This window comes from Carcharodon carcharias, chromosome 17 (genome assembly GCF_017639515.1).
Source record: "Carcharodon carcharias isolate sCarCar2 chromosome 17, sCarCar2.pri, whole genome shotgun sequence".
In the NCBI taxonomy this organism is placed as follows: Eukaryota; Metazoa; Chordata; class Chondrichthyes; order Lamniformes; family Lamnidae; genus Carcharodon; species Carcharodon carcharias.
The window spans coordinates 44,747,943-44,761,808 of record NC_054483.1 but is presented as its reverse complement, the minus strand read 5'-3'; the positions used below and the strand labels follow the sequence as shown (position 1 = coordinate 44,761,808).

The 13,866-nt window shown below is 41.3% G+C and overlaps 1 protein-coding gene across 1 annotated transcript in view; it reads left to right on the top strand.

The window, feature by feature from the left end:
- The window catches only part of pkd2l1 (polycystic kidney disease 2-like 1), a 161,169-nt gene that overhangs the window by 122,483 nt on the left and 24,820 nt on the right, over positions 1-13,866 (top strand). The window contains exons 8-9 of the mRNA XM_041209263.1: positions 2,533-2,714; positions 12,965-13,085. Coding sequence (XP_041065197.1) covers positions 2,533-2,714; positions 12,965-13,085 — 303 coding nt within the window. The remainder of the gene's footprint in view (positions 1-2,532; positions 2,715-12,964; positions 13,086-13,866) is intronic.

Sequence of the window (13,866 nt, the reverse complement as noted above, 5' to 3'; positions counted from 1 at the left end):
AGGACCTGCAGAGAAGCATAACCATTAGGGTTGCAGTTGCAGTTAAAATAACTACAGCACTAAATTTCTAAGTTGTAGGGCCCTTCTAGCATTGGACGACTTTCCTGTTCTACATTTATTTTGTTACTTTAAACATAAGCATTAGTTGTAACAACCTTGGAATTGAATCTTTGTCTTTAACAAGCTCATGTTACACAAGCCAGCATGAATATTCAATAAAATCATACAATACAATTCCATATAAATATTTGATTCTTTATTATTGAGTTCATGATTCACTATAAGAACTCAGGACCATGCTTTACAGTTCCAGCCTGAGTACAGCAAACAGCTCAAAGCAGTTATATCAATTACTCCATGAATGTTAACTCTAAATTGCAATATTAAAGGACACACAAAGAAGATTTCAAATATAAAACATAGAGCCAAGAAGATATGCTCACATTCATAAATCTCTCTCAGTGATTTGTCACCATGGTTAAATGGTCCACTTAAGCTCTTTAATCACTATATTACTATAAAAAGTGACCAAACATGTCCTAGATCTTCAGTACATGGATGAATTCCATTCCCATTTCCTTGACTTTCTCATTCTTTACAAAGCACCTGTGTTCAGCAGAACTGAAAGCTGTCTTATCTCATCATGTACTGAGCCCAAATGCCCCAGGTAAATATCTGACTTGGCCTCAGGTGCACTGGTAATCAAGCTGCCACAAATACCCTTCAGTTACACCTGTCTGCAGACAGAAGGAGCATGTCCACACATTACACCGTTTCCAACTAAAAAACTTGGGGGACAGCCAATCCCTGTTTCATTCCGCATTGCAATACCTTGACCAATCAGAGTTGACCTGCCTAGTTCGAATTTGAAACAAAAATTTGGCAGTTAACAGTTAGCTGTTCTCTACTGCATTTTCCATGGCAGTGCCTCTACCAATCAGAGTCCACTTGCTAAATAATCAGTACACTCTTCTCATGCTGTATAAATTGTTGCTCCCTTTACTGTTGATTTAGCTGTCCTGAAGAGTGTGAGACAAGAAGCTTTGCTAGCATGTCTTTCTTTCAGCAAAGTTTACACCACTTTATAGCTTCTTCATAGGAGATTAATAGGCACTGTTACCTAATGTCACCAATTGTGTACTGAGAATCCTTTCCATTAAAAAAAGTTTTTCCTATAAAGAAAGGACACACAGTGTTTACCATTTATACTTGTCATATGTGACTTCACACTTCTAGCAGCATGGCTGTTTCTGTTTGCTTCTCATAACCTCACTACCATCATTAGCACAAAGATCCTGTCTTGTTTTCTCTGCTAAATGGTTGCTGTGCATTTTGAAATTCATACACAGTTCGTGGCACCCTTCCAAGGATTGGCCACAGCTGACACATCTTGGGAGAACATTCTTATTTGCTAAATGGCCACTTGGAATGACATTTTTCTCTAACCTACTGGAGGTTTTCTTGTATTTAGCAAATTATTCTTGATCCCTAGCAGCTGGTGTAGGCAATAAATGCCACTTTACAGTAATGCTGTTGGCTACTTAGAACATTCCATTCACTGTGCTAATCGCAGTCTCTCTAATTTGCCATCATCGCTGCAACATCATTATCTAGCTGACTGCTGTGAATATTGTTAATTTTCTTCCCCATTTCTGAGAGTCCCATTGTGGAACTAAATTGTACCTGGCAATGCCACATGGTACTGCTCACTTCTAAGCTATTTCTGTCTTTAAGTATATTATATAAGTATATTGAAGAAGCTAGGAATAGAATTGGCAGATTTTTCATATGTTTATATTTCTTAAAAAAAACCAAGAATACCAAATATACAGGGAACAGCAATTTATACTGCATGAGAAGAGAGTACTGATTGGTCAGCATTTGCAATTCTTGCAAATTGTACTGATGATGCAAGGTGAGAAGCTTTGACAACGTGTCTTTTTTCATCAATACTCGAGTTCTGTACCACTAAACAACTATTTATATTGTTCGTGGTATTAATCACTTTTGAGTTCAAAGTTCATGAGAAGGCAGTGCTGATCAAAGTTCAACTTACACTTCGTAGAGCCATAGTGTCATTTATAGCACAGAAGAAGGCCTTTCAGCCCGTCCAGTCCACGCTGGCTCTCTGTGGAACAGTCCAGCCAGTGCCACTCCCCTACTTGATCCCCGTAGCTCCGAAGGTTTATTTCATCCAAGCGGCCATCCAATTTCTTTTTAAAACCATTGATTGCTGCATCTTCAACCACCTTCATGGGCAATGAGTTCCAGATTATTACTACCTGCTGAGTAAAAACGTTCCTCCTCATATTCCTCCTGTTTTACCTCCATGTTGGTCTTTTTGTTCCATATTTCTCAGGATATTCTCCACCCTGGTATAATCCAAGTTTTAGTTCTTCCAGCAGTGAGCATTCACTGATCTCAAATATTTACAGGGGTTATTACTGGACGGCCCTTGCAATTGTTTCATTGTGACTTTGTGTATGCATCTTTTCATAATGATTACTCTATTAATAATTCTTTTTTACTCAGATCTTCAAATATATTAGTTTCAATAAGACAATGACCCAGTTATCCTCAACCCTGGCAAGATGCGCTAAAGACATTCTTGGGTTTGCAATTATGTTCTTCATTGTTTTCTTCGCCTATGCCCAGCTGGGATATCTTCTGTTTGGAACCCAAGTGGCAAATTTCAGCACTTTCCTCAAATGCATGTGAGTATATTTCCACTTCAGGCCATTTTTATTTGATAAAATTACATAACTATAGTTGCATAAATTAGAAATAAATGTAAGTCAATTTATTATTTTGGCTCTTGCTAATCTCTCAGGCCACCTCTCCTTCGGAAGGTGGCAAATGTAACCTCTCTATTTAAGAAAGGAGGGAGGGAGAAATCAGGGTATGACACACCTGTTAGCCTGACATCAGTTGTAGATAAAATGTTAGAGTCTCTAATAAAGAATGTGATAACAGGACATTTAGAAAATAATGGTAGGAATGTGTAGAGTCAACAAGGATTTATGAAAGGGAAATCATGTTTAACAAACCTGCTGGAGTTTTTTGAGGATGTAACTAGCAGAATAGGTAAGGAAGAACTGGTGGAGTTGGTATATTTAGATTTTCAGAAAGCTTTTGGTAAGGTCCCACACAAGGGGTTAGTAAACAAAATTAGATCACGTGGGATTTGGGGGAAATATACTTGCATGTATTGAGAGCTGATTAACGGACAGAAAACAGAGACTGGAATTTTCCAGCCTCCCCCCCATGGTTTGTGACTGGGCCGGAGAGCTATTGAAATCTTCATTCACATCGGCGGGACTGGAAGATCTCATCGGTGTGAGGGGCTGGAAAATTCCAGCCAGAGAGTAGGAATAAATGGGTCATTTTCAGGTTGGCAGGCTGTTACTAGAGAGGTACTGCAAGGATCAGTGCTTGGGCCACAGCTGTTCACAATCTATATCAAGGATTTGGATGTGGGGATTACAGGTAATATTTCCAAGATTGCAGAAGACACAGAACTAAGTGGAAGTGTGAGTTGTGAGGAGGGTGCAAAGGTGCATCAAGGGGATTTAGAGAGCCTAATCGAGTGAGCAAAAATTTGGCAGAATGATTACAATGTGGAGAATTGTGACGTTATCCACTTTGGTAGGAAATACAGAAATACAGAGTATTTCTTAAATGGTAAGAGGCTGGGAAGTGTTGCTTTTCAAAGGGACTTGGGTGTCCTTGTTCATGAGTCACTGAAAGCTAACGTGCAGGTACAGCAGGCAGTTAAGAAGGCAAATGGTATGTTGGCCTTGAGTGCAAAAGGATTTGAGTATAGGAGTGAAGATGTCTTGCTGCGATTATATAGAGCCTTGATGCGACCACACCTGGAGTATTGTGTACAATTTTGGTCTCCTTATCTAAGGGAGGAGATACTTGGCAGAGAGGGAAGTTCATTAAATTAATTCCTGGGATGGAGGGATTGCCCTATGAGGAAAGATTACATAGATTGGGCCTTTATTCTCTGAAGATTAGAAGAATGAGAGGTGATCTTATTCAAACATACAAAATTCTTACAATACTCGACAGGGTTGATGCAGGAAGGATGTTTCCCCTGGCTGGGGGGTGTCTAGAACCAGGGGACACAGTCTCAGAATAAGGGGCAGTGCATTTAAGACTGAGATGAAGTGGAATTACTTCCCTCAGAGGGTGACGAACCTTTGGAATTCTCTGCCCCAGAAGGCTGTGGAGGCTCAGTCATTGAGTGTATTAAAGACTGAGATCTATAGATTTCTACATATTAAAAACACTAAGGAATATAGGAAAAGTGCAGGAAAATGATGTTGAAGTAAAAGATCAGCCATGATCTCACTGAATGGTGGAGTGGGTTCAAAGGGCTGAATGGCCTACTCCTGATCCTTTTTTAAAATTTTCTTTTATCCCAGTTTCCACTGTAGAAGACACAAAAAAACCCCAGAAATAGTCTCTGTACCAAGGCTCTAGTAAGAGTGGAGAACTTAAAGTAATTAATACTGTAAAGAAAAAGCACTGGAACAATGGGCCTGAAAGCTGACAATTCCCATGGACAGGGTTGCCTATTATCCTAGGGCCCTAACAGAGGTGGCTGCAGAGCTACCAGATGCATTGGCTGTGACCATCCAAAATTCTTTAGGTTCTGTAGTACTAATGGACTGGAAGGTAGTAAATGTAACAGCAGCAGCTTATCTATATGTAGCACCTTTTACCGTAATGAAGCATCCCAAGGCACTTCCTAGGAGCATTATAGATCAAAATATGACAATGACCCACACGGAAATATTAGGTCAGAAGACCAAAGCTTAGTCAAAGAGGGAGGTTTTAAGGTCTTACAGGAGGAAAGCGAGGTAGAAAGGGGGAGAGGTGTAGGGAGCGAATTCCAGAGTTTAGGGCAACGGCAACTGAAGACTTGGCCACCAATGGTGGAGCGATCAAAACCTGGGATGCTCCAGAGGCCAGAATTGGATAACCGCAGATATCTCGGAGGTTTGTAGGGCTGGAGGAGGTTATAGATCGGGGGACAAGGGCCTGGAGGGATTGAAAACAAAGATGAACATTTTAAAACTAAAACTAATACTGTGCGTTCAGATGATGCCACTGAGGGGCAGCACGTAGATGGGAAATAGGAGGTGGTCAAGGATAGACCTTGGGGACACCAAGGTAACAGTGCAGGAGCAGGAAGAGAAGCCATTGCGTGATTCTCTGGCTACAATTAGATAGATAAGAATGGAACCAAGTGAGAGCAGTCTCACCCAGCTGGACAACAGTGGAGCGGTGTTGGAGAAGGATGGTGGCAGGTCAAGAAGTACAAGGAAGAATCATTTCCCTTTCTCACAGTCACATAAGATGTAATTTTTGACTTTGATAAGAATGGTTTTAATACTGTGGCAGGGGAAGAAACCTGATTGGAGGGATTCCAATGTGGAATTGTGGGAAAAGATGAGCATGGACTTGGGAGGCAACAACACATTCGAGGACTTTGGAGAGGAAAGGGAGGTTAGGGATGGGCAGTAGTTTGCAGGGATATTGGGATTTGGGATGGGGATGGTTTTTTGAGGAAAGGAGTGATGACAGCAGATTTAAAGGAGGGAGGAACAACACCTGACGCCAGAGAACTATTAACAATCTTGACTGACATGGGGACCAGGAGGAGAAATTGGCTGGTCAGCAGTTTAGAGGGAGTAGAATCGATGGAGCAGGAGGTGGGTCTCATGGACAAGATGAGCTCAGAGAGAGAATGAGAGAGAGAATAGGAGAGAAAGGTGTGAGGTAAGGGCTAGAGGGAGAAAGTTTTTCCCAATAGGCAATGAAAGGGAAGGACATAGCAGAGTCAGTTGACTGGATGTTATTGATCCTTGTGATAAAGAAATCCAGGATCTCTTCACGCTTATTGTTGGAGGTGAGGGTGAAGGAGACAGAAGAAAGAGATTTAAGAAGACAGTTTGCAATTGAGAAGAGATGGCAAGGGTTATTTTAGCATTCCAGAATGGTCCTGGACAAGTGAGCAGTGTTACCAGATGAGAGCTGGTCTTAACGGTGTTTCATGTAGTCCAGGCAGATATGAGGGTGGATGGCTGAACCAACTATGTGCGATATCCTTTCAATTCTGCATCCAACAGACTTGAGGGAGTTGAAACGAGTGCCATACCAGGAAGAATTATTGGGAAGAGAGGGAGTCAAGGTTTCTTTGGGAACTAGGGCATCAAAAGTGGAGGTGAGGGTGTGGTTGAGTAAATCAATAGCTGCAGAAATGTTATGGTGAACAAAGGGCCAAAGGCTAGAGAGTTGGGATTTTGAAAGTGCAGTTATAGGTGGATTGGGGGATAGCTTTTTCCAGGGAAGGACATAGAATGAGGTAGGTGTGATAACTGAGGGTATAGCCACTCCTGCTGTCTATCGAGGTCATGTGATGTTCTTTTAAGGCCCCAACCAGTGAGCCCTAAGCACGAGCAATCCGGGAGGGTGGGGCTTCCTGACAAGAGTTCTGATCTAGCATGTAGCACCTGAAAGGTTTTCTGTAATAGAGTTTAATTGTTTCTTGTTGAAACCTGTCCACTCTGTCAAGTCATTACATTTGGTGACAGGGATAAAATAGCTCTGCCTTTGCACTGTTACCATGAGAACATCGAATCTTAAGGAAAAAAAGACTACTCACCAGTCATGCACTCTTCGACAGGCTCGATCCATATGATGCGACTATGGAAGACTGGAGCCAGTCTGTAGAGCGCTCGGATTTTATTTAGTAGCAAATGAGATTATCACAGAGGAGAAGCAGAAAGCAATTCTTTTGACAGTATGTGGGAGTAAGACAAACAATCTCATCCACAGCCTGACGGCCCCGAGCGTGCCCAATTCTAAGTCCTTCAATGAATTAGTGGACCTCGTGAAAATGCTTTTCCAGCCGAAGCCTCCATAATAATGCAGCATTTTCAATTTAATTCCAGAGTTTGGGCCCTGGGATAGTCCATCACAACCTATGTAGTGAACCTAAAGCAGTTGATAGAACACTGACTTCAGGGACACATTAAATGATTTGCTGTGGGACTGATTAGTTTGTGCAGTTCAGGACGCACCATTTACTCGCTGAGGTCAACATCGATTTTAAGTGCACCCTAGAAATCTCCCTCGCCATGGACAGTGCTGTGAGAGACTCACAGGCTTTACAGCACATATAACATGGCGCCATTCTTCATGTGGGGCGGGAACCTACCGCCAGGCGTAGTGTGAAAATCAGAGACACAGCATCGAAGCGAGAGGCAATGTCCACTGTTAGAAACATGAAAAATCTGAGTACAAACACTTCAGCAGCGGTTCCAAGGTTAATTTGTTATAGATGTCGGGTTGACCACAGAGCGGGTACCTGGAAATTCAAGGAGGCAGAATGCAGTTACTGCCATAAACAAAGTCACGTGGTGAGGCAATGCTGGGAAAAACTGAAGCAGCCACAAAGCAGCAAATGAACATGATCGAATTAAAGAATACAGCTGAGACAAGCTGCCTACACCAACATTTATTTCCTCTATAACGTATCCATTGTGAAAACCAAACCTTTCATTATCACATCCAAGTTAATGGGAAGCTATTAATAATGAAGGTGGATACGGGGCCTCAACTACAGTGGTGGGGAAGCACACATTCGATTGTCTTAATGAAGGTAGACAGCCAATAAACCTGGAGTCAACAACCTCTAAATTAAAGGCGTACACTGGAGAATCTATTCAGGTAAAGGGCATCGCCACAGTGCTAGTGTATTATAGGCAACAGACAGCCCAGCTGCCCGTGATAATAGTGACAGGAGAAGGATCCAGTCTTTTAGGAAAATGGATCAGAAAGGCCCATTGGCTACATCTCAAGAACCCTCTCCACAGCCGAGAAAGGTTATTCCCAGCTAGAAAAGGAAAGTTTATCAGTGATATTTGGAGTGAATAAATTTGACCAATATCAGCATGGATGACATTTCACCATTGTGTCGGATCATAGACCATTAATGTGTTTATTCAGTGAGGATAAAGCCATTCTGCCAATAGTATCAGGAAGAATTTTTTTTCATTATATTCATTCATGGGATGTGGGTGTCGCTGACAAGGCCAGCATTTATTGCCCATCACTAATTGCCCTTGTTTAGAGAGCATTTTAAGAGCCAACCACATTGCTGTGGATCTGGAGTCACATGTAGACCAGAGCAGGTAAGGATGGCAGATTTCATTTCCTAAAAGACATTAGTGAACCAGATGGGTTTTTATGACAATTGGCAATGGTTTCATGGTCAACATTAGACTTTTAATTCCAGATTTTTCTTGAATTCAAATTCCACCATCTGCTATGTGAGATTCCAACCCAGGTCCCCAGAGCATTACCCTGGGTCTCTGGATTATCAGTCCATGACAATACCACTATGCCTGATATTTTCTGCATATGAATATACTTTTATGTACCATCTTGGCTTACACATTGCAAATGTGGATGCACTCAGTCATCTCCCATTGCCAGATTGCATTGTACATGCTCCAGTGCCACAAGTAGTTGTGCTATTACTGAATTTCTGGATTCTTTGCCTTTGTGTGCAAAGAAAATTAGAAATTGGATGAACAGAGATTCAATCTTGTCAGAGACTTTGTTTTGCAAAAATGGCCAAATTCGCCTGTGCCTGAAGAGTTGAGACCATTCCATGCTCGAAACACAGAATTAAGCTGTCAAGATGGAATTTTGTTGTCGGGATCAAGAGTTGTTGTCCCATCACAAGGTAGTGAACCACTCTTGACAGAGCTTCACAGTGCACATCCAGACATATCAAGGATGAAAATGCTTGCACAAAGCTATGTCTGGTGGCCATACATTGACAGCAACATTGAAAGCATGGTCAAGCACTGGCTCCATTGTCATTGTTTCAGCTCCACTGAATCCGTGGGAGTGGCCTGGTCGACCCTGAGTTAGACTACATATTGATTATGTAGGGCCGTTCTTAGGTACCGTGTTTTTATTGATTGTCAATGCACATACTAAATAGATGGATGTATATGAAGTCAAATCACCAACATCGAACGTAACTATAGAGAAGCTGCGTCACTGTTTTAGCATGGAATGGCTTAGGAAATTGTCATTCCTGGTAACGGTACAGCCTTTCCCACCACAAAGTTTCAAAATTCAAGGATCTGAATGGAATCCACTATATAAAGACAGCTTTATATTTCACCTCCTATCTATTTTTCCTTAGTTCTGTTTGAAGAGTCATACGGACTCGAAATGTTAACTGTTCCTCTCTGCAGGTTCTGTCAGACCTGCTGAGTTTTTCCAGGTATTTTTATTTAAATAAAGACAGCTCCTTGGCATCCCTCATTGAATGGTCCAGTCGAGAGAGCTGTACAAACTTCCAAGTCTGATATAAAAAGGTTATCAGAAGACACTCTGGAATCCCAACTTTCCCTCTTTCTTTTCAGTTATTGTACAATACCACATTCGACTTAGAGTTCAACACCAACTGAATTATTGATGAAATGCTGCCTATGGACATGGATAAGTCTGGTGTTTCCAAATTTAGAGGACAAGGTAGAGCAGAATCAGAGTAATCAAAAATTGAACCACGTTATACACAGCAAGGTGTAGGTGACACAGTATTCATGTGAAATTTCGTAAGCGGACCTTGTTGGGTTCCTGGAACCATTGTCTCAGACTCTGGTTCATTATCTTTCCAAGTACAAGTGGAAGCTGATCATATTCATAATAAAGAGACATTGCAACAACCAACTATTCCGCCTATGATTAACGTTGAACTTTGAATTCCTGAGGTGACTAATTGACCTAGAATAGGCATATCCAATGTCTCTGTAGAATTGCCAAACCCTGAACTGCCACTTTCTGATGAAGTGTCTCAGGCTGCAGTTCCAAATCCTGTCGATCCTGTTGAGGAACCTCAATGGGTAGAGCTACACTGCTCTAGCCATATGAGGAGAGCACCTCAGAGACTTGATCTTTAATCACCTGAAGTTGTATATATGCATATGTTGTTGGATGTTCAAGTGTTTCCTGTTAATAGAAATTGTAAAAAAAAACTAAAGGGGTAGGAAATGTGGTAACTGAGGGTATAACCCCCCTCCTACTGTCCATCAGGGGTCATGTGATGTTCTGTTAAGGCTCCGACCAGTGAACCTTAAGCACAGGCAATCCGGGAGGGCAGATCTTCCTGATGACAGTCCTGATCAAGTGTGTAGCACCTGATAAGCTCTCGAAATAATGTTTAGCTGTTTCTTGTTGAAACCTGTCAGCTCCATTGAGTCATTACAGCAGGGTTAAGCCATGGAACATAAGGTGATAGTAGAGTAGATGGTTAAAAACTTGGGCAAAGAGGTAGATTTTAAGAAGCATCTTGAAGAAAGAAAGAGTGGTAGAAAGGCTTAGGGAGGGCATTCCAGAGCTTAGCGCTTTGGCACAGCCACCAATGGCAGAGCATTTAAAATTGGGGATGCTCAAGAGGCCCGAATTAGAGAAGCACAGTTATCTCTGAGGGTTGTGGGGCTGAAGAAGATTACAGAGACAGAGAGGAACAAGACCATAAAGGGATTTGAGAACAAGGATGAGAATTTTAAAATTGATGTGTTGGTTGGATGGGAGTCAATGAAGCTCGGTGAGCACAGGGATGATTGGGAACAGGACTTGGTGCGAATTAGGACAAGGGCAGTAGAGTTTTGGATGACCTCAAGTTTACAGAGGGTAGAATGTGGCAGATTAGCCAGGAGTGAATTGCAATAGTCAAATCTGGAGGCAACAAAGGCATGAATGAGGGTTTCAGCAGCAGATGAGCTAAGGCAGGGGTGAAGTTGGGCAATGTTACAGAGGTGGAAATAGGTGGTCGTAGTGACAGCATAGAAATCTGGTCAGAAGCTGATCCCAAGGTCAATATCTCACCAAGGCTGAGAACAGTCTGGTTTAGTCTCAGAAAAGTGCCAGGGAGAGGGATGAAGTCAGTAGTGAGGGAATGTGAGGGAACAGAGTTGGAGTGGGGACTGAAAACAATGGCTTCAGTCTTCTCAATATTTAATTGGAGCAAATTTTTGTTCATCCAGTACTGGATGTCAGATAAGCAGTCTGATCATTTAGAAAGAGTGGCAGAGAGAGGTGGTGGTGAGGCAGAACTGATTGTCGCCAATGTATATATGAAAATTAATACTGATATTCAAGAAAGGAGGAAGAGAGATAAATGGGAGCTAAAGGCCAGTTAGACTGACAACAGTTACCAGGAGAGTGCTGGAATCCATTATTAACAAAGTGATAACAGGGCACATAGAAAATTAGAATAAAATTAGACGGCTTTATGAAAGGGAAATCATGTTTGACAAATCGATTAGTGTTTTTTTGAACTAGCAGGGTCGATAAAGAGGAACCAATGGATGTAATATATTTGGATTTTCAAAAGACTTTTGATAAGGTGCCACACAAAATGTTGATGCACAACATAAGGGTACATGGGATTGAGGGAGTAACATGGACATATGATTTAGTTATAAAGTGATTCAAGGCAGTGGTGCTGTTGACTGATTGAGATACTGTTAATCGGATGCCAGTCTCCTGTCAATAGGTGACATATCAACCTAGGTGGGGAGAAACTCAGTCTTCTGAGGCAGGACTGTGGAGAGGAGAGGGAAGTGTAGCCAAGGAAGAAGAGTTGACCTTAGAGTGTGGCTAACCCAGAAGGAAAGAACAGTTCAGTCCAGTACTCTTATTTCCCCGTTGTTACTGGTGTTCGATTTTAAGGCACACAAGCCCAGTTCAGACCAGTATTCTCATTTCCCAGTTTTTACTGTTTTTTCCTTCTAGGGACCAGAAACTGAGGAGATAAGCTAAAGAGGCAGGAGGGGGAGCTCATGTCCAAAATGTGAAAGGAAAGTACAGGGTACAATATCAGGAGGCCTGGGAGTTTCTGTGGAGCAGACTATGGACAAAAATGTTGTGGATTAAACAGCTTGAGTAAAAATGAGCAGAACTTACCAAGGAAATATTTTAAAAATAAAAATGAATAGTGTAAATTTTTTTAAAAATATATAGTTAGTTTTCAACTTAATGCCTGAGCATTAAGCTAATGCTGCAAATTTGCTTCCCATTGCAGGAATCGTCCACAGAAATAAAACTGAATCAGTTTCAATAATGGGAAGATGATTTTCACTTCCAGTTAATATCCAGGCTGTACATTAAAAATCTACTACATTGTTAGATGGGGAGAAGATCTGGGAGGTGCAATAGCATCACATGTTGGCAGGAGGCTTGCAATTACATTGTAACAGGCAGACATTGTTGACATAGGAATTTTCCATCATATGAAACTTGGCGTGGAGTTTGTCAATTATAAATGTTTGCACAAAATATGTGACAAACTCTAGTGTAAAAAGTGAGTTTATGTGGAGAGGGTGTGCTTGGCTTGCACAATGCTCAAAGGTGGATATTCAGTGATTCTTTCATTGAAACTTTTCTGCATTCTACACTGGAGGCAAACATTATTAAACAATTTAGATGTGGAACAAATTAATATAGAATATTTTATTCAGCAATACAAAATATCGTACAATAACAAAAAAATCATTATTCAACACACTGTATAAGAACTGTCATTAAAATAAAGCACTGGACTCAAACGGTGATTGTTGTGAATATTGTCCGGATTATTATCACTTTCAGTTCTCGATTATGTTTCTGGTTTTGGAATGATTGGCAGCTTACCTTCATATTGAAATCAACTAATTACTGTTATGCAAGAAAAAAGTATCTTATTTTTACATCTCATTGAAGAGAATATTTTCAGATTGTTTCAGTGATGGCACTCACAAGGAACAGATTTTGGGAAGTTATAGGATGGATGTTGTCATGGTTTACTCACTGTGAGCACACTGCCTACAAGCAAAAGTGAACCTTGATCTGCTTTTTGACATCTGACTGTGCTTTAATTTCTTTCCAGCTTCACTCAGTTTCGAATAATCCTTGGTGACTTCAACTTTGATGACATAGACAATGCCAACAGAATCTTGGGTCCAATTTATTTTGTCACCTACGTTTTCTTTGTCTTCTTCGTTCTGCTTGTAAGTTGCACCTTGTACTGAACTTGCTATAAGTAAACTGGAGGCCCCAGGAGAACAACATTGTCTATTTCCAACAATAGTTTAAAAATGGCACAAGTCTTTACTAAAGGGAGGAACATCAGAGAATGGATGGAGCCTTAAAATGGCTTAGAGTGAGATGAGTGACATTATGATACTAAAATGATTTTTTTCCAGATATCGTAGTTGAAATAAAGAAAGACAAAGCCCCAGGCCTAATGAGACACATTCTAGGATCCCAGGGGAGAGGGAGGAAATTGCAGAGTCTTTAGAAGTGAAGGCCTCACAGGCTGGGGATAAGCTTGCCTGTTAAAATGGAATGAGGCACTTAACCACTCCTTGATTGAAATGCAGGTATTACGATGGAGCATCTGGCTGGCAAACTCCTCTTCCATGAATAGGAATTCATGTTTTACGAACCTGTTGGAGGTTTTTGAGGATGTTACTAACTGAATTGATAAAAGGGAGTAGTATACTTGGATTTTCAGAAGGTTTTTGATAAAGTCCCCCACAGGAGGTTGGCTTAGCAAAATTAAAGCTCATGGGATATACTGGCATTAATGGCAATGGGTTCTGATTGGAGGCTAGTGTGAGCGTGCATTGGTAGCTTCTCCACCAAGCAAAACTTGCCGGGGATAAGGGCTTTAAGATGTACAGGTAGGCAGGTTTTTACATTTTTAAGTGTTTCTTTGTGGATCAAGAGGACTAGGAAGGTTCTTCCAAGGTCCACAAGGAATCCTTCCAAGGTTCTTCCAAGGTCCAC